The sequence below is a fragment of the Balaenoptera physalus genome (assembly GCF_965194825.1).
Source record: "Balaenoptera physalus genome assembly, chromosome: 8".
NCBI lineage: Eukaryota > Metazoa > Chordata > Mammalia > Artiodactyla > Balaenopteridae > Balaenoptera > Balaenoptera physalus.
The window spans coordinates 24,448,986-24,468,932 of record NC_138887.1 but is presented as its reverse complement, the minus strand read 5'-3'; the positions used below and the strand labels follow the sequence as shown (position 1 = coordinate 24,468,932).

The 19,947-nt window shown below is 33.2% G+C and overlaps 1 protein-coding gene across 1 annotated transcript in view; it reads left to right on the top strand.

Moving 5' to 3' along the window:
- The window catches only part of LOC309666473 (cadherin-23-like), a gene marked incomplete at its 5' end in the record, with an annotated part of 96,423 nt that overhangs the window by 59,096 nt on the left and 17,380 nt on the right, over window positions 1-19,947 (top strand). Inside the window, 4 exon segments of the mRNA XM_082473919.1 lie at window positions 86-156; window positions 5,068-5,235; window positions 5,907-6,202; window positions 6,661-6,806. Coding sequence (XP_082330045.1) covers window positions 86-156; window positions 5,068-5,235; window positions 5,907-6,202; window positions 6,661-6,806 — 681 coding nt within the window.

Here is a 19,947-nt window from a genome sequence, read left to right as displayed (position 1 = left end):
GACAACAAAATATTTAGTTTAGAATGAATGCTGGAATGCCATTTTGATCTTGGGAACTGAACTAAGAAGATTATAAATTTCCTAGAACAAATGGTTCTGTGATAAAGTACTGGCTATTCCTTTGGACTGTGTTAAAGTAACCATAATTGCCATTAAGTAAGTATATTAATTAACTATTCTATAAAATAGAATATGCATACTTTATTACTACATCTTGGAATATACAATAGCTTAAATATTTTACCAATTCAGTAAATCTAAACTTTATTTTTAACCATTTTTGAAACCAAAGTCAGTCTATAAGTTGCTATAGTCACATGTTTTTAAATAGAATTGACAGGCTTGGTTAGGCATTGTGTTCAACCAGGATTTGTGGGTAATGTGTGGATATCATTATGATAAGCAATTGCTCATCTGACCAATTGGCTAAGACATCGGACATAGTCTGAATAAGTAAGACATATATAAGTAATAAGCAGTTTTTTGGCCTTGGATTTGACACAAGCCCTTGCAGTTGGACTCCAACCCAAGCCCCAAGCTGCATTTCATACTAACTCTAATGCCCTTACCATTTGCTGCCTCACACTGTATAACAGAGGTACACAGAAACACTTTCATGACCTTAAAACACTGCACTGTCTGTCAGCTCTGTCTTTTAGTCCTGCTGTTCACACTGTTCATACCACTAGAAAATGTTCCCCAGCATTTTGTTACCCAATTACCCACAAACTTTTGCACAGCCTTCATAACTTTGCTTAGACATTTCTTTTAAGAAGCCATCCCTAATATTTCTTCTCCCTCTTGTCTGGATCACGTGATTCTCTTTGGGTTCTCACAGCATTTTGTATCTCTCCCACAAAAGCCCTTATCACATCTCTGTCTCCCCAAATAAACAGAGAAAGAAAAAAAATCTGTTATGAAACTAGTGCCTGGCATATATTCAGTACTTTGTAGATATATGTTAATTAATGACTGAATTAATGAGTTATAAATGAATAAAATTAAACTGTGAAATAGGTTTGTAAGGCATTGATAGGATTTAGTAATAAATTACTCCCAAATACATCAGTACCACATTTTCACAATTCTTTGCAACTAGAAGTTATTGTTAATATGACCAGAATGTCAAAACAGATTCTTAGAAACTATATATACTAATTTGTACCTGATAATGATGAAAAATAATGCAATATCAAAAATATTCTTAATTAGGAATATTAAGATCATAGCATGGTATAACATTTCCTTGAATAAATAATAAATAAAATAAGCTCACCAAATATATGAATAAACAACAGATTGTTGCATTGAACCTGCTCTAATGTTGACAAAACCCATAAAACCTGCCACATAAATTTCCTAGAAGGAAAATCATTGAATCAGAGTACCCATGATGGCTTTTCCGACATTTTCCTGTAAATTATTGAATGTTATACTCACTGGTATATAGTATACCTCCTTTTTCTTATTTAAAACATTATTAGATTATTGGGATGAGAACAATAGGATTTTTTTCAAAAGGTGATTAAGCTGAGAAAGGGTTATTAAAATGGCAACATTCTTATCTTGCTAGAGCAGCCAAGCCAAGAGAAGTCAGTTTGCAGAAGAAAAGAAACTGACATAATTTTAATGCTTAGTGAGTAAAACCTTTATTAAGAGAACAAAGAACACAAATTTGGCTTTCCAACAATGTCTGAATTTTAAACTCACAAAGGGGCGTAATTAAGATACTAACTTTTAAAAAATAAAATTGATTTGTTCTAAGATGGCCATATATTTGCAGTGTATTATACTAATGGGAGAAAAAAAAGAGTCTTAGCATTCACTCAAAACTGGGATTTATAATAAGCGTCAAGAGTTTTATGTTAAAATAATGAATAAAGCTCTAATAGACTAGTAGATACCATTAACTCTAAATTTATCTTAATTCATTGAAGAGTGACATTCACTGGGGTACTGTTGATAGCTATGTGATTTTAATGTTGAACAATGAATTGCTATATAATGAATCCGAACTATTTCATATGTAATATACTTAATTTATTAATAAAATAAAAAATGAATGTTTATATTAGTATTGCTAATCACATATTTGATTAGGTCATTTTTCTTTAATGAGTATTGACCTGAAAAATCACCCCAATATATTTTATTAGTCAATTCATCTTTGATTACTGTTTTATGATGTAATATTTGATATTTACAAGATAACGTATCTGCAAGGTATGACACATAGCATTAGAATGAACCCCTGAACCCATCACCCCTCTTTAGAACTAGAACATTACTAACAGCTGTGCTACCCTTTCTCATCCCTCTACTTGGCCTTCAGAGGCAAAACATGGTTTTGTATTTGTTATTGTTTGGGGGATTTTATAGTTTTATCATCTATGTACATATTCCTGGACAATACTGTTGGTTTGCTTAGCTCTTGAGCTTTAAAAAAGTGGTGTCATATTCTGTTCAGTCTCCTGTGAGTTAATTTTTTCATTTATGTTATGTCTCTAAGAGTCATCTATGTATGGTATCTATCTATCTAGCTAGCTTTTATCTACCTACCTACCTAGTTGCTGTAATGTTCCATTACATGCTTTAACATTCCATGTGTGACTATAACCATTCTCTCACTGGGATTTGGATTTCCTTCTGGATTTCACTTAAGGTTGTAATGAACATTCCTGTATGTTTTGCATGGTGCCTACATGCAACACATTGGGAAGGGTATCTACTTAAGCACAGAACTGCATTGCCATAGTGTATGTAAATAGTCAGTTACATAAGGTGGTGCCAAGTTGTTCTCCAAATTGGCTGCATCACATTATACTCTCACCAGCAATGTATAAGGATTTTTCTTGATCGATATCCTTCTCATAATAACTGGTACATTCACATAGTTTAACATGCTTTTGCCTGATTAGTAATGAGGTTGCACTTCTCTTCATATATTCATCAACTGTGTGAAAAAGACATGAAATATTGGGGTTTCCTTTGTGTGAAGCACATAAAATATATATTTATCCATTCTTGTTTTGTTTTCCTTATTGATTTGTATGATATATTCTGGAAAATATCTCATTTTCCCATAAATATTTTAACAAGTGGTCTTTCATATTTAAGTTTTCTAGACACAGGGGAACTAATTTGTGGTTTGGAGTGAAGTAGGGATTCCACTGATTTTTTTCACCACTTGTAATACCAACTCGCAGTGATATTTCTACAGCGAACTACACTGCCATCTCTGACATAGATAGAATCTTTTGTATATGTTTGTGTATCTGGTTATTTTCTTATTTTTGTTGTATTTCTTTTCAATGCTCAATTTATTTCTATTTTTCCATATTATTTTAATGCAACTAGGATGAGAAAAAGCATACAGTAAATTAACAGGAGCACTACCACTGTGGCTTGTTAACTTCTTGACTGATAATCTGGTTCAGTGCCATCAGTGTTCATGTCACCTCCCTTTATCTACTTAGAATATAGACTGCAGAATTTTATCATTGAAAAGTAGTTTAGAGACCACCTAATATTATAGTTTATTCATGCAGAAACATTTTTTCCCATTTGACAATTCATTTACAGCCCTTGATTTCTATAATTCTTAGAACATTGTAGAATCCTAAGAAAACAATGCTATTCACCTATGCTTTTCTGCACCAAATTATCACCTAGTTGCTACACATAACTTTTCTCCCTAATAGGTGCTGGTTGTTTGTTGATGAAAATAGTTAATGTGAGTGTGGCTAAGGCACAAAAAGAACCTTAGAAGAACCGAAGACACCGCACACAATCACATTCCTTCCACTCCTCTTGGTTGGCCTCAGACCTACCCTAGCAATGGCCACCCTGAGGACTGTGTGATTATGCATGAGCTGAGAAAGGGGAGACTCCTACCATCACCCCTTTTATTTAACATGAAAGATCCTGAATGCATCATGCCTGCCATGCACATCCCTCTCAGGAGAGTAAAGGGAAAGAAGAAAAACATGAGACGCTTTGACGTCTCACACACAGAGTGGATCTCAAATTCTGTTTTTGCATGATTTCAAAGCTTGCGATTTAAAGCTTGCTTCTGAGAGATTATTCTTGCTAATACTAACTCATACCTAACTCACTTTTTAAAAGTGAAAATAAATTTATGACAACTACTTTTTACAAATCTTAATTATATATCAGAGCAGTTATTTATGAAGAGAATTATGAAATAGGAAGAATACAGTCTATGGCAAATGAATCAGTGTGAACAAATGTATATCAAACATGGAACCCTAGTTTTGCTATTAGTATACTTTTACAATATGAGGTAATAATTACAAAGTGCCAGAATATACGGTAATATTATCTTAGTTTTTGCAATAAATTTATAGTTTTTATATTATAAAACTTTGCTCTCCAGTATGGAAGCCATCAGCTACTTGTGCTTTTGAGCACTTGAAATGTGGCTTGTCACAACTGAGATATGCTCCAAGAATGAAATAAGCAACGGATTTCAAAGAATTACCACAAACAAATGAATGTAAACATCCCATCAATATTTTTTTGGTGTTGATTACAAGTTGAAATGATAGTATTTTGGACACATTTGATTAAATAAAATACTTTGTTAAAAATAATTTTACCTGTTTCTTCTAACTTTTTAAAAATGTGTCTACTAGAACTTTCAGAACAATGTCGAAAAGGAATGATGGGACGGGACATCCTTGCTTTGTTCCTGATCTTAGTGGGAAAGCTTTGAGTTTCTGGCCACTAGGTATGATGTTAGGTGTAGTTCTTTTTATATATTCTTTATCAAGGTGAGGAGGTTCTCCTCTAATCCTGGTATACTGAGAGCTTTTATCTTGAATGGGTGTTGCATTTTGTCTGATCAGGTGGTTTTTCCTTTTTAGCCTGTTGATGTGATGGTAACATGGCTTCTAGAAAACTTAAAATTACATATGTTGTTCACATTCCTACCGAATATATCCCTATTGAATAGCAATAGCATTGCTATAGGATATTATTTTCACTTACTTTTTTTTAACCAAAGTTTTCACAAGTCTTAGCTTTAGAGTCATGTAACTGATAAAGTGAATGCTTAATTATTAAAAGTAACCATCAATGTGATATTTTTTATCTGCAAATTGGACCTACACATCTAGATTATGATAATGCTATGTTTGTAGGTATGCACTTCAAATATACATTACTTGTGAGAGTGTCTGATGAAGGAAGTCCTGTACTCTCAAGTAAGAATTTACTAATTTGAAATATTAAAATGTTCTGAGTTATATAAAATAACAAGTAATTTAAGAAATTAGTTATTAGAAGTTTATTATATTTGTAAATATTCTGATGATCTGCTATAATAAAGTATAAAATTATTACTTATTTTAACTTATTTAGTGCATATGTACTGCTATTTAAAAAAAGAAAGTCCAAATGAAAATTGGAACATTTGGAGAGAATGATGTCCAAATGCTATTACAGCATGTTGCAGCTATTTAAAGGCAATGTCAAAGTTGAACTTTTCTGAAATATTTGTTGTTTAAAAAATTTCTCAGGGAATTAATTTTGCATTGGAGAAAATACTAATGTCCACATTCATAGTAAATTGCATTTCCTTCATATTTCTTTATTATATTGTCATGATGAAGTATTTTAATCATATTTCAACTCGAAAACAATGTCTGTTTTTGGAAACTATGATTTTTAATTCAGAATAGTACCATTATGCATAGACACATTATAAAATATGATTGTTTTGACAAGTATTCAAAATCAGTTAATAGGGTGTTTTAATCCTAAACTTATTTTCAAATGCTCTATAATTGAAAAGGTAATAATTTAATAACAAAACTTAACAATATAGATGTATTTGTAAAATTTACACACTTAAAATATAAATATATTAGATGTTAATTAAAAAGTAAAGAGAAAAATGAGAATTATAGAAGACACACGACCACCTTAATTACATTTTTATATACTTTTTTCTCCGTAGCACCTATTACAGTCATGGTAAGGGTGAGTCGCATAAATGAATTAAATCCAAGTGGAACTACATTGGCATTTACCTTCAGCTTACTTGAAAACAGTCCAGTTGATACCCTAGTTGGAAAAAGTACGTTTACAGATGGAGACTGGCCGTTTAATAATATAAAATACAGTATTGTTGGAGTCAATTTAGGATCACCCCCCAAATTTTACATTGAACCAGACACACGTACTGTAAAAATGCTGATATCAATTAGTTACAAAAATGAAGAGCTCATATATACTCATTTAGAATTTATTTTACTGAGAAACAGTGCATATTGGAAAATGTTAAAAAACAACTTTCTCTTAAACTATGCAATGTTCACCTTGGTTTGTTAGCTGTATCCATAAATTCTTAGTTACTGCAGGTAAAGCACTGAAGTTTTAATCTTTGCTATATAGATCTTCAGAAAGCCTATGCACATGCATTTCTTCCATATAAATGGTGTGTGAATTAACGTCTACGATGATTTTGCTGATGGATCACATGCTGGGAGTATGAACATATACACAAAATTGATTTGTATTAGTTCATTTCCATTTGTTATTATAGTGATTAGTTGATTCATATCGTTTATAATTTAGCATAAATTGAAGATATTTAGTGATCCTGGGATAAGAGTTCTCCTTTCATTTTTGTGTCAGGAATGATAAAGCTATTGGGTTCACTGGACAAGGAATCTGAATCACGGTACAAGATAGCTGTGAGAATAACAGACTTGGATAATGATGCTGTCCCTGACCCCCTCAGACAGAGAAGTAGTACCACTCAGGTGACTGTCAATGTTCTGGTAAGAATAAATCATTGCTTGTAACACTGTTATCCCTTAGGAGACATATTCAGTTCCCTCAGCATGGACCTAATTCAGAGAGTAACACGTGGGTTCAAAAACTGTAACACACGATGAGAAAATTGTCATTGTATACAAACTATTCTGTATGAATTCTGAATTTGATTGTCTCACACATCTGTACTTCAATGTAGAGCGCCTGATACCTAAAGTTGTATGTAAGAAGTTGTTGCAAGAATCATCCTGTTGTTACACATACTTCCATAAACAAACAAACATCTGTTCTAGAGTTTTAGGAGGTCACTCTGTTTGATACTTCAAAAAAAACTGCTTCTCTGCTCATCTAGTTGTTCTAATCCCTCTCTGGTTTTCACTTAAGAAATATTTTAATATTTTCCCTAGTGAAGATTCTGAGAGATCAGGCATAGAGGTTCACAAACATGAAGCACAGAGGCAAGAACTTCTAACTTATAAATAAATACTTTTTAAATATTCAAAGCAAAAACATATTTGACTTGGTTTGCTTAAGACTTACATCAATACAATTCTGTACACTACTTTTATTGGCAGAACTATACAAAAGGAGAAATTCTCCTTTATAGATACCGCCAAATTTTCTTTATCTTATGAATTTATTTGTGCCCTTTCTTGATGCTTGAGAGCAGTAAAAATTCCAGCAGGGGACTCTATGAAGCAGGCAATGACTTCTAATAAAATGATTTAAAACCACAAACACTGTTCAGAGCCTATGCATATCCCTACACACTGGACACTTTCATATGTGTTCTTGGTGAGCTAAAATCCTTAGTGGATGGAGCCCATGACTCAGTGTTACAATCCCCATTATAGGATCATTATGTCTGGAAAGCACAATAAACCAGGCCAAAAATCTTTGTGGAGAAAAATTTAGTGAAGTGACTTGAGTGGTTTCAGCCATGACTCAGAGATGTCATAAGCTAATGAACCTGCTGTCTTTCTGCAAGCTTTCAATAATACAAGTGCACTTTAAGTTACATTATAAGTTTCAGTAGATGTCTTTTGCATTTGCACTTCTATAACTGATTATTTCCATTTTCATTTTGTTTGTGAGCTCCTATATTCAGATAGGTATAGAACAAAAGATCTTTGTTCTTCAGCTTTAAAAGCATTCACATTTCTTTCTCTTATGGAGCTAGAAGGATTTATTTAGGAATGAATACCTGATTTCTTGGGACTAGGAAAAAGGCTATACATTTCCCACCATCAGACGGTGTGGTAAACTTTTGCCTAAGACGTTGACACTGAATTCAAATACCCTTCCTCTAAAGATACTTCCAACCAAACTTTGGGTGGAAGGTATAAAAAATGTTTTATTCAGAAAACTAAACTGAGGCCAAAATTCCCTGTACGGTATAATTATTTTTTATACTACAGTTTGTTCCAAGAAAGATTGAAGCTCATATAAAAAATAAACACAATATAACAATACTGAAGTTAAAATTAGATGAATAAATCTAAATTTCATCTGTAAAAGCAAACAAGAAAAATTTGCATCTTTTATAAAATGAAGGATGAATATTATTATGTACTGAATGTTTGTGTTCTACCAAAATTCATATGTTATAACCCTGATCCCCAGTGTGACGGTATTTGGAAATGAGGCCTTTTGGAGGTAAATAAGATTAGATGAGGTCATGAGGATGTGGCTCTGGTCTGATGAGATTAGTTTCCTTATTAGAAGAGATACCAGAAAGCTTATTTTCTCCCCCTGCCATGTAAGGACATGGTAAGGAGGTGACCATCTGCAAGCCAGGAAGAGTTCTCACCAGAAACTAAAACCTGCTTGTCTTTGATCTTAGACTTTCTAGCCTCTAGAACTTTGAGAAAATAAATTTCTACTCTTTATAAGCAACCCAGCAACCCAGTATAGTATTTTGTTATGACAGCCCAAGCAGACTAAGGCAAACATAATTTGTTTCAACAAACATAAAGATGTTATAAACTATAATATTAAAAGATATATTCCTAGTAAATAATAGATATTTGATATTCCTAGAAATAATAGCTAGATCAATGGAACATTCTAGGAAATCTAGGATCCAAGATATAAGATAGTAGGTTAATGATAAATTCTTAAATGAATGTTGTTAGAATAACTAATAAACAATTTTAGCAAAAAATGAATGTTGTTTCCTACTTTAACTAGGAAGATTCAAGAAATAAATGTAAAATAATAAACTTTAAATATATATATGAAGAAACATAAGCAAATATTTATAAAATCTTGAACTTGAAGAAGGACTTCTACTAAGCATCATAACAAGGAGGCATCATATAGGACAAGATTGCTAGATCTAGCTACAAAGACATTTAAACTGTCTGCATTTCAAAAATAGCATAAAGCAAACAAAAAGTTGACAAAAATATATTCACATCATTTATAACAGAATTTCAAATATTAATATCTTTAGTCAATAAGATCATTATAAGAAAAATACTATCTCAATAGGAATTACAAGTTTATATAAGAAAAAATTAGCAACTTTACTAGTAAACAGAGGAATGAAAATGAAAAAAAAACCTAATTTATTTTTGTGTATTAAATTAGCTAAAAAAAAGAAAAAGTAGATGATAGTTTGTGTTGGAAATGGTATAAGGAATGGACAACTCATTTCTCTGGGAATTTAAATTAAACTGGCACAATTTTTCTGAAGGGTTTTTTGGCAATGCATATAAATTCACATTTTATGTGTGACGAGGTTGATATTCACAGAGGTTAATTAACCAGCCTGGCATGGTTATCAAAAGCACAGTCAGTCCTTAATTCTTTAATCACGAAACTCTTCCAGTATTTTTTTCAAAAGCATCAATACAAAGACTATTTATATTCCCAATTCCTGTGATGGAAAATTATCTCAAATCATAGCAAATATGTCATTTTCTAAACTGTATTTTTATTTGAAAATATGCCATGGATATATTTCCATGTCATTAAATATTCTTCTTGCTATCATATCTATGTCATTTGTAAAATTTCAATAGAAATAATTATAGTACAGAGAGCCTATCTTTGTTTTTAAAGCAGTAACAAAAGGACAATCAAAAACACTCCCAGTGCAACACTCAAAAATCTTGTATACAATCTCCTGCTATATCCTCCAAGATAAACTAGTTTCAAAATACATGTCAAAATGTTTTAGTGAGATGAATTTTATAGATGTTATCAGCTATTGCCAAATTCAAATTTGTTATTGTCAATTGACTAGTTGATCTGCAGTTCTTTTTTCTGGAATAATCATCTTCTTGGGTCATATGTTTCTAAGAGAACTCTTAAGTTATGATAATAAACTGCATTATGATGATAAACTGGTTTGTTGGAAAATGCCATATTCCACAGCAGCAAAAGTCGAAGAGACATGCTTTCACTTTGACAAAATCGGGCACCAAACTTTCAAACCATTTTAAAAAGAAGTGAAGAACGTATTTCATTTTCACCCTTTGGAGAATTATTATCTGTTTAAAAAAGATAAGTCCTAAGTACTATGCCTCCCAAGGAAATTAGAAAATCTCCCTTGGCTACAGTCGTTACCTAATGACTTCAGTCATTACCTAATGGCATCTATTCATCTACTGATGTCCACGCACTATAACATGTGCTCCCAGGCTTCTGTATTTTGTTCTCAATTTAATGTGTCCATTACTATCTTTTGCATCTATTACTATTCTACATGTCCTTCTAATTCCAATATATTATTTCTATATGAAGCTTTACTTTTTAAATAAAATGCAAGTATTGTGTGAAATGATATGACAGGGCCTGTACTCATACTTGAACTAATTTCTCTGCTCTCTAAAAGCTTGCAGCCTGGAGCAGTTATTCTTATACAGGGTGAATGCGGCTCACTAAGGTACCAGCATGAAAGATGTTCCTTCCAGGATTGTGAGATCTACAGATTTGTTCAGAATGTAAATTACAGAAAATACAAATTAATCCATAAAAGAACAAATTGATGCTGCTTCCCACTGCTGCTCAGTCCAGGAGTTCCCAAACCAGCAGGATTCCAATTAACACAATTTACAATTTATTTCCATTTTCACCTATAAGATAAAGTGAATACCCCAGAGAATCTCCTGGCACAAAACACCTTGAAATGTGTGATAAAATTTAACAAGTAAGTCTTTAAAGTAGAAGACTGACCTCCAAAGTAATTAAGAGAAATTTCTGGGGGCAAAAAACTAAAGAGGCTAATCAAAGCTGCCGATTGTCTTGGGAACATCTTTTATTCTCTATAAAGAAAAGGCTTGCATTTTCATAGCTACTTGGACAGGAAATAAAATTTGGGGACAAGAAAGTCAGGGAGTTGGAATCCCTTATAACAATGGGGCCTTTATAATGATAAAAAATGAAAGGACACTTTAATATACTGCCCCATGAAGTGAACAAGAAGGCTTGCCCATCTAGGCCTGGGCTCTGAACTAAGGGGAAAAACATGTCTCCTGAAATTCAAAGCAAATTTATTGGGTTTGAATTATACACACTGCAAGATATTGAAAAACCCAAGACTAGAACGTTAGAAAAAAAGTGGTCCTGGATGTTTTGTTTCAAGGAGTTCCTGGCAGAAATGGAATCAAAACTTCTCAGGAGAGGCCTAACCTCCACCCGCACTGCAACGAATTCTTAGAGCTAAAACCTGGCTGAATACAAGCTCAGAATCTAAAATCTAAAACTCTTAGAAAAAAGATCACAACATGCAGAGTACTAATTTCACCAGTGCACAGTATTTCATGCCCTGTTCACTAGCTGTAAACTGGAACGACTGGGGCCTGGGTGAGAGGTACAGCTAGTACACCTTGTGAGGTGACTCCAGGACCAGGAATGGTTTGCTTCCTTGTGTTGTGGAGTCTATTTCTGACTCAGGTACAGATGATGATATGACAATGCTATGGTTTTGTTTTATATTAGTTAGCTGCTAATTGTTATGTCAGCTACTAATTATTAACATACTGTACAATGTTTACCTCATACTAAATCTGCATAACAAATCTAGGTAATATTGGCATATTTGGGGATGTCTTTTCTGGAAGGAACATATGTGGAAAATAACTATATTGGTTTTTTGTTTTGTTTTGCTTTCACTATATTATTAATAGATCATTTATACAATGAAAATAGAATTTAGTAACTATAATGTTTACATGGCACCTGGTCTCAAATCACCAAGGCATTCTAAACATTTTAACAAAGTAGACAGTAGAGAAAATTAGGTGTGGTCCTGATGTTTAGAAGGGCACTATTTTATTACAAAGAAAGAAGCTGGAGGTCGTTTAGTAATGTGCTGATTGAGAAGTTACTACAAGCATCCAACCAAGTTGCAGTTTTATGTGACAAGGAGCCTCATGTAGTACCTAAAAAGCTAGAAAAACATATTAGTAGACTAATATTAGAACACTGAAGAATGGTGATGAGACTAGATGCACCAAAGAAGCTTCAATAGGTTTTCTTATCAAATGGTAGTTTATGAGCAAGAACGTCATATCTGAAACAAGTTTTTGAAAAGATAGAAAAACTTGTCCTTTTAGGTGGATATGACCTGCCTGAGTGGCTTCAGTCTGCTGTTAGTGCTGTGCTTTATGTCAATTAGAAAGTGAGCATAGAAGGAAGCCTGCCCGGTAACAAGGAATATAACTAAAAGGAAATGTGCTTTTATCTAGTCAGAATCAAAATTTTTGCACCAGTAACACTCAAGGTAAGTAAATCAGTATTCACAAATAACACTCCTGCTTGGATCTGAAGAGCAACAAACCAGGAATTTCTTTATTGATGTAAAAAAAGTAGTGAAAACTATTTCCTAGCATGATCATACATTGTCTATTACACCATCATGTACTCACTGACAAGAATTTGCATACAATACTGAAGGCTGTTTTGTCTCCTGCAAAGAGCATGATAAATTTCCTCAGAGGATAGATTCTAAATCATCACTGTCTCTTCTTTGTGATTCTTTTGAAGAAATTATTACCAAACACATTCCCTTTATTTCCAAACCAGAGTACGGTGGCTCGCCCATGGCCAGATGCTTACTTCATTTCTAGAACATGTAAACATATAAGCCATTTTCTTTACCTCTAAAATATTAATAGTCAATCATTTATAGATTAATCTTTGCTCTTCCTTGAACATGGTTGTAAGAGTAGCCAAACTCTTAGAACTCATTCCGGTTCTAAAGGAACTAGAGGGAAATCCCTGGAGGTCCAGAGGTTAGGACTCGGCGCTTTCACTGCCAGGGTCCTGGTTCCATCCCTGGTCAGGGAATTAAGATCCCACGAGCCATGCGGCACAGCCAAGAAATAAAAAAAATAAAGGAACTATGATGCAAGAGCATGGTAATGGCCGCACTTAATTATCTGGTTTTATAATAAACTGCCTATTGGGTAGGCAAATTTTACTAACTTTGCTTTCTAACAGAAAGGTGTTAGAAAGCACAGAAATAACCATTTGAAATGACAAGGCATTACCAAGAGTTGATTGTCTCTCCATGGCTATTTTTCTCTTGGAGAGCTTTTGATGCCAAAGAAATAGATACTGGATCTATATATTTTTTTAACCTAAATGCCTATTAACCACAAGAGCCAGCAACTATATCCATACTGATTTAGAGATGACAGCATTGCCAAATATCTTTCATGCCGTTGCATGGTGTTTAAGCTGTGTTTGTGACCTTGGGCCTGTTATTGAATCTCTTGGACAGGTTACTAAAACCTCGTTTCCTCATCAAAATGACAATAAATATTGCCTACCCCAGAAGGCAGAGATGAGATTTTAAAAAGTGAGTATCTGTAAAGCACTGACTGGCTCATAGTAAGCACCATATGAGTGTTTGGTAAATGAATAAACTAGAAGCATTTCCACAACTGGGGGAAAAAATGGATGGAAATTGTTGTTCTATTGAGTCTACATACTTGATTAAGATTGGATTTTCATCATTTAATCATTAAAACAAAGGCCAGAAACTATTTAAATATGACGGATAGGCACTTCAAATGTTTTTATTTTTTGCAGATTATAGAATAATGCTACAGCATGAAATTCACTAAGCTTGCATATTTTTAAAAAGCATAATGCTTCTTGCATTGTTTATGTTATTATGAAACTGAAACTGTAAATCAATTTCTTTCATGTACTAAATATGGCATAGTTTAAAGAACTTTAAAATATAGCATAAAGAACTAACTTAATACAGATTTTATTTATAACATGGATGAGATCACACTTTGAGAAAAAAATTTTAAATAATGCAAGCTGAAGGAAACAAAAGAAAAAAAGCACTGTATTAGAGTTCTCCAGAGAAATATATATCTCTATGTCTACCTATCTAGCCAGCTAGCTAGCTATCCACCCATTTCCTATATAAAGAGATTTATTATAAGGAATTGGCTCACATGATTATGGAGGCTGCAAGTCCCATGGTCTGTTGTCTGCAAGCTGGAGACTGAGGAAAGCTGGTGGTGTAGTTCCAGTCTGAGTCTGAAGGTCTGAGAACCTGGAGCACCAATGGTAGTCCCAGTGTGAGGGAAGGAGAAGAAAAATGTCCCAGTTCATCAGTCAGGCAAAGACAGCAATTTCTCCTTCCTCTACCTTTTTGTTCTACTCAGGAGCTCTATGCATTGGATGATGCCCACCCACATTGGGGAAGGCAATCTGCTTTACTCAGTCTCCCAATTTAAATGATAATCTCATCCAGGAACACGCTCTCAGACACACCCAGAAATAATGTTTAACCAAATATCTGGGCATCCCATGACCTAGTCAAGTTGACACTTAAAATTAACCATCTCACACACACAGTTCTAGTAGATCTCTGAATTGAAAATTAATTGTTCTTTTCTCAGTGTTCCAAAGTCTTTTATATCTATATTTGGTCAATTAAATCTTTCTGGCTTACATTATAAAGATCATTTTTTTAATTCTATTAAGTTGTTAAGTCCTTGGATTCTGAATTCTTTCTTCTGCAGCTTTTATTTCTATGCATTAAGCATAGGAGTTCCCTAATTATTTACTGAATATATATATGACTATAAATTCAACTGGAATTCTGAATACGAAAAAAAATGAGAGCCTTAGTATTTACTGTCATTGAGTTTGAGAATTTGGGGGCTGGAGAAAACCCAAGAAAACCCTAATATCTCTTCTTGTCTCATTTTATACAAAAGAGACTTGCCTTATTGAAGTTGAAAAGCAGTGTGATTATCAGTGGTTCCCTAAATGTGTAGATTTGAAGTTGGTAATGGCAGACACATTGCTTTGTGTTCATCAGATCCTGTTTTATTTTCTGGGTACAGAGGAAGACTACATTTTCTGGCTACTTTTCAGTGAGACTACAGCCATATAACTAGAAAGTGGGCTGAAGCCCTTTCCCAGGTCTGGCCGTGAAACCTCCAGCACAGTTGTCCACTTTCCCTTTGCTAGGTGATTTTCAAAGGCCATCTTTTAAGATGAAAACATTACAAGATGGAAGTCACTGCTTGAAAAAGAGCCTCCAAGAAGACCCACCTAACATGTTCGATTGTAACATAGGCAAGAGTTTTAACCTTGTTCATTGTTAAGTCAATCGGATTTCATGTTTTAACTGTTACTGCAACATAGTCTAGCCTATTGTGCCTTATACAGCATTTTTCTGGATGACAGCTGGATTTTCCCAAATAGTTGGAATTCTCACAAATTTCTTTCCATCTCTATGTCCCTATGACTTTGAGAGTAACCAACAACCTTTTTATAACATCAAGACAAGCTTTCTTGCATGTGCTTATGGTTTTATTTAGGTTATAAGAGTACATAAACATTTACATAAGGAACTTTTTCTTGAAAAAATTATCATTATAAAATTTTACCAGCTAATTTCTGTAAAACTATATGCTTAACTAATTGTTTCCTAATTTTTCCAGTGTTAGTGAATGATAAAATAGAAAGAAACTCAGAAGTTTCTAGATAAAATTTAATAATTATTTATTTCAGCAATAATTATTTCAGCTTCAACAATAATAAAAAAAATGCTTTGAAAATAACAAAAATTGAGGTGAAATATTTGTGCAATTATTATCTATGTTGGTATTTTTATTCCAATATTAAGTGATTTATGTGATCAACTTCTTGAGATAAACATGGTCTCTAATTTTTCCTCATCCTTTATATATTTTTACTGGAATACAATTGTCCTGGGGGTAATGACTCAATGTTATGCAAGATTTTATATATATCTATCTGGGAAAACACAATTTTTTGAGAGAGAGAGAATTTGACAATTACTTTAAACAAAAGACATAAAGATGAACATAAAATGACATTTCCCATCTTGCCAATTTAAAATTCTTCTCTAAGTATTACATGGGCAAGTGGGGGAGAAATAAATCATGGGACTTATTTCTTATAATATATTGTTTATGAGAAATGCAGTTTTTTATTTAATTTAAAATTTAGCAAAATTGATAACAAGTAAGCATATATGGCGCATTTTTAAATGAAAACATGTATATTTATTGCCTTCATAAGGATTTTTATATTATTATTATTATTTTAGATACATTAACTTGAAAATGGCTTAATTATTTTAAATTACATTACAATCTTGGGGATGAGATTTATATTCTGTATCAACCATTTCCTAATAATCTGTAAACATTTCTGAAAATATAAGAAATATTCAAAATGTGTATCCTATTAGATTTAAATACTGAATTTAATTGTTCACTGCTATTAGTTTTCTAGGACTGCCACAACCAAGTACCACAGACTAGGTGGTTTAAAGCAACAGAAGTATATTCTCTCACAGTTTGGAGGCTAGAAGTTTGAAATCATGGTGTCCCCAGAGCCATGTTCTCCTGAATGCTCTAGGGGAAAAACTGTTCCATGTCTTTCTCTTAGCTTCTGCTGTCATTAACAATCCTTGCCCTTTCTTAGCTTGTAAGTGCATTTCTACAATCTATACCTTCGTCCTAGTATACTATGTGTCTCTTCTCTGCGTTTCTTCTCCCCTTCTTATAATGATACCACACTGTATTATGTGCCCATGCTACTCCAATATGACTTCATCTTAACGATTATATCTGAAAAAGTCTATTTCCATAAATACATCAGATTCACAGATATCAGGGGAAAGGATTTGATCTTATCTTTTGGGGGCTGCACAACTCAATCCATAACAATCGCATATACCATCTAGGTCAATTCTATTTTGGAAAGGAAGTTTAAAATAGTAGATAGAACATGGCATTAATCACCATTTTGCCTTTATAGACTGTATACCTTAAGAGACTCTGTGGGCCTCACTTTCTTCACAAGGAACATGTGCTAACAATAGTACTCACTTAAAAGGTTTTGGGAATGATTATATCCAGAAGAGCACCTGGGACATAGTAAATGCAAAGTAAATTTCAGTGTCTATCTCTGTTTTGCTATTACTACAACTACTTGAGTTTTAAACAACTTTCATGGAATGGTTCCATATAGGGACTGAAATTCTCTCTAACTTATGTAGTATAATGTTCATTTACCAAGTTACTATAATAAACATATGTTTTGGTGAAGGCTATTTGGAAAATTTGGACAGAATGCAATAACATTGATCAATTTAGAACTAAACAAAATGTAAAATAGGTAGATAGATGGATAGATAGATCGAGGTACATATAAGAAAATATAGAATCAATAACATCAAAAAATTTTCTATCCTTTGCTCAAATTCTTGGGGTAGTTAATAGGCTAATATGCATTTTGAATCTCTGAGGGGGTTGGAAGTAATATTTTATAGTAGCTCCCAAACTCATTTTCCATAGACCAAATTTTTATGGCATATCTATGTTCCTTAGAACATGCATTGGGAAATAATGTACACAGATAATAGATAATTGAGATTAAAATAAAAGCAAGAAATTTAAGTACAATAATTGTGGCTTAAGTAATACAGATATTAGTGAACAATCTAATCTCTTAGACATTAACTTTTAATGCTAATACATTTAAAAAATTTATCTATTACAGTATTCAGTATGGCATTAGAGATTAGTTTTAGGAATTTTGCTGCTGAAATTATTTGCACTAAAACCTACGAACAAAATGCTTTGGTTGGAAGATTCAATATTGTCAGGACGTCAGTTCTTCCCAACTTTATCTATAGATTCAATGCAATCCCAATAAAAATCCCAGCAAGTTATTTTATGAATATCAACAAAGTGATCCTGAAGTTTACATGCAGAGGTAAAAGACTTAGAATAGCCAACACAATACTGAAGGAGAACAATGTTTGAGGACTGACACCACCGGACTTCAAGCCTTCTAATAAAGTTATAGTAAACAAGACAGTGGTGATAGTGGTGAAAGAAGAGACAAATAGATCACAGAAGAAAACAGAGAGCTCAGGAATAGACCTACATAAACAGACGAATTGATCTTTGATAAAGGATGGAAGGCAATACAAATGGAGCAAAGATAGTCTTTCAACAAATGGTACTGGAGCAACTGGACATCTACACGCAAAGAAATGAATCTAGATTCAGACCTTATACCTTTCATGAAAAGTAACTTAAAATGGATCTAAATATAAAACCTTAAACTCTAAAACTCCTAGTAGATAATAAAGGAGAAAAGCTAGGTGACCTTGGGTATGGTAATGACTTTTTAGATATATCACAAGAGACATGATATATAGATAAGCTGGACTTAATTAAAATTAGAAATTTCTGCTCTGCAAAAGATGAAGGTAAGAGAATGAAAAGATAAGTTACAGACTGGGAGAGAATCTTTGCAAAAGACATATCCGATAAAGAACTGTTATCAATATGTCCAAAGAACTCTTAAAACTCAACAATAAGAAAATAACCTGATTAAAAAATGGGCCAAAGACTGGAACAAACACCTCACCAAAGAAGATATACAGATTGCAAGTAAGCATATGAAAACATGTTCAACATCATATGTCATTAGGGAATTGCAAATTAAAACAATGAGATACTGCTACACACCTACTAGAATGGCCAAAATCCAAAACTCTGACCACAGCAAATACTGGCAAGCATATGGAGTAACAGGAACTCTCATTCATTGCTGGTAGGAATGGAAAATGTACAACCACTTTGGAACACAGTTTGGTGGATTCTTACAAAGCTTAAACATACTCTTACAATACAATTTAACAATCATACTCCTTGGTGTTTACAAAAAGGAGCTGAAAACATATCTCCACACAAAAACCTGCAAATGGATGTTTATGGCAGCTTTATTCATAATTGTCAAAACCTGAAGCAACCCAGATATGCCTCAACAGGTGAATGGATAAATAAATTGTGGTATATCCAAATGATGGAATATTATTCAGCTCTAAAAAGAAATGAGCGATCAAGCCAAAAGACATGGGAAAAACTTAAATGCATATTACTGAGTGATAGAAACCAATCTGAAAAGGCTACATACCATATAATTCCAACTACATGACATTCTGGAAAAGGCAAAACTATAGATACAGGAAAATTATCAGTGGTTGTTAAGGTTTATGGAGGAAGGAGAGATGAATAGACAGAGTACAGAGGATTTTGGGGGCAGGAAAAGTATTCTGTATGATATTACAATGAGGAATACTTATTATACTTTTGTCCATACCCATAAGATGTACAGCACTAAGAGTGAACCCGAATGTAAACTATGGACTTAGGGGATAATGATGTGTCCTTATATGTGCCTGGACTGTGACAAATGTACAACTGTGATGCACGATGTCGATAGTGAGGGAGTTTTGCGTGTGCGGGTAAAGTGGTTATATGGGAACTCTCTGTACTTTGTGATCTATTTTGCCATAAACCTAAACTTCTCTAAACCATAAAGTTTATTAATTAAAAACAAAAAAGGTGCTCACAGATCAAAGGGTGACTAACTTCCAAATAATAATTGTAGCAACAATTGTTTTATCTTTTAAAATTATTGGGTTTTTTCCTGAAATAAGGGGAAAAAAACAAACACATGATGACTGCTGTGAGGATTCATGGTCTACAATGGAAAAATTAACCTAGGCTCTTTGTAAATCCTTATGAAAGAAGTCAAAGTTGGACACAGCATTTATGTAGTTTGTAAGAATTTATTTATTTGGAGTTTTTTTGTTTAACATTCATAAGCTCA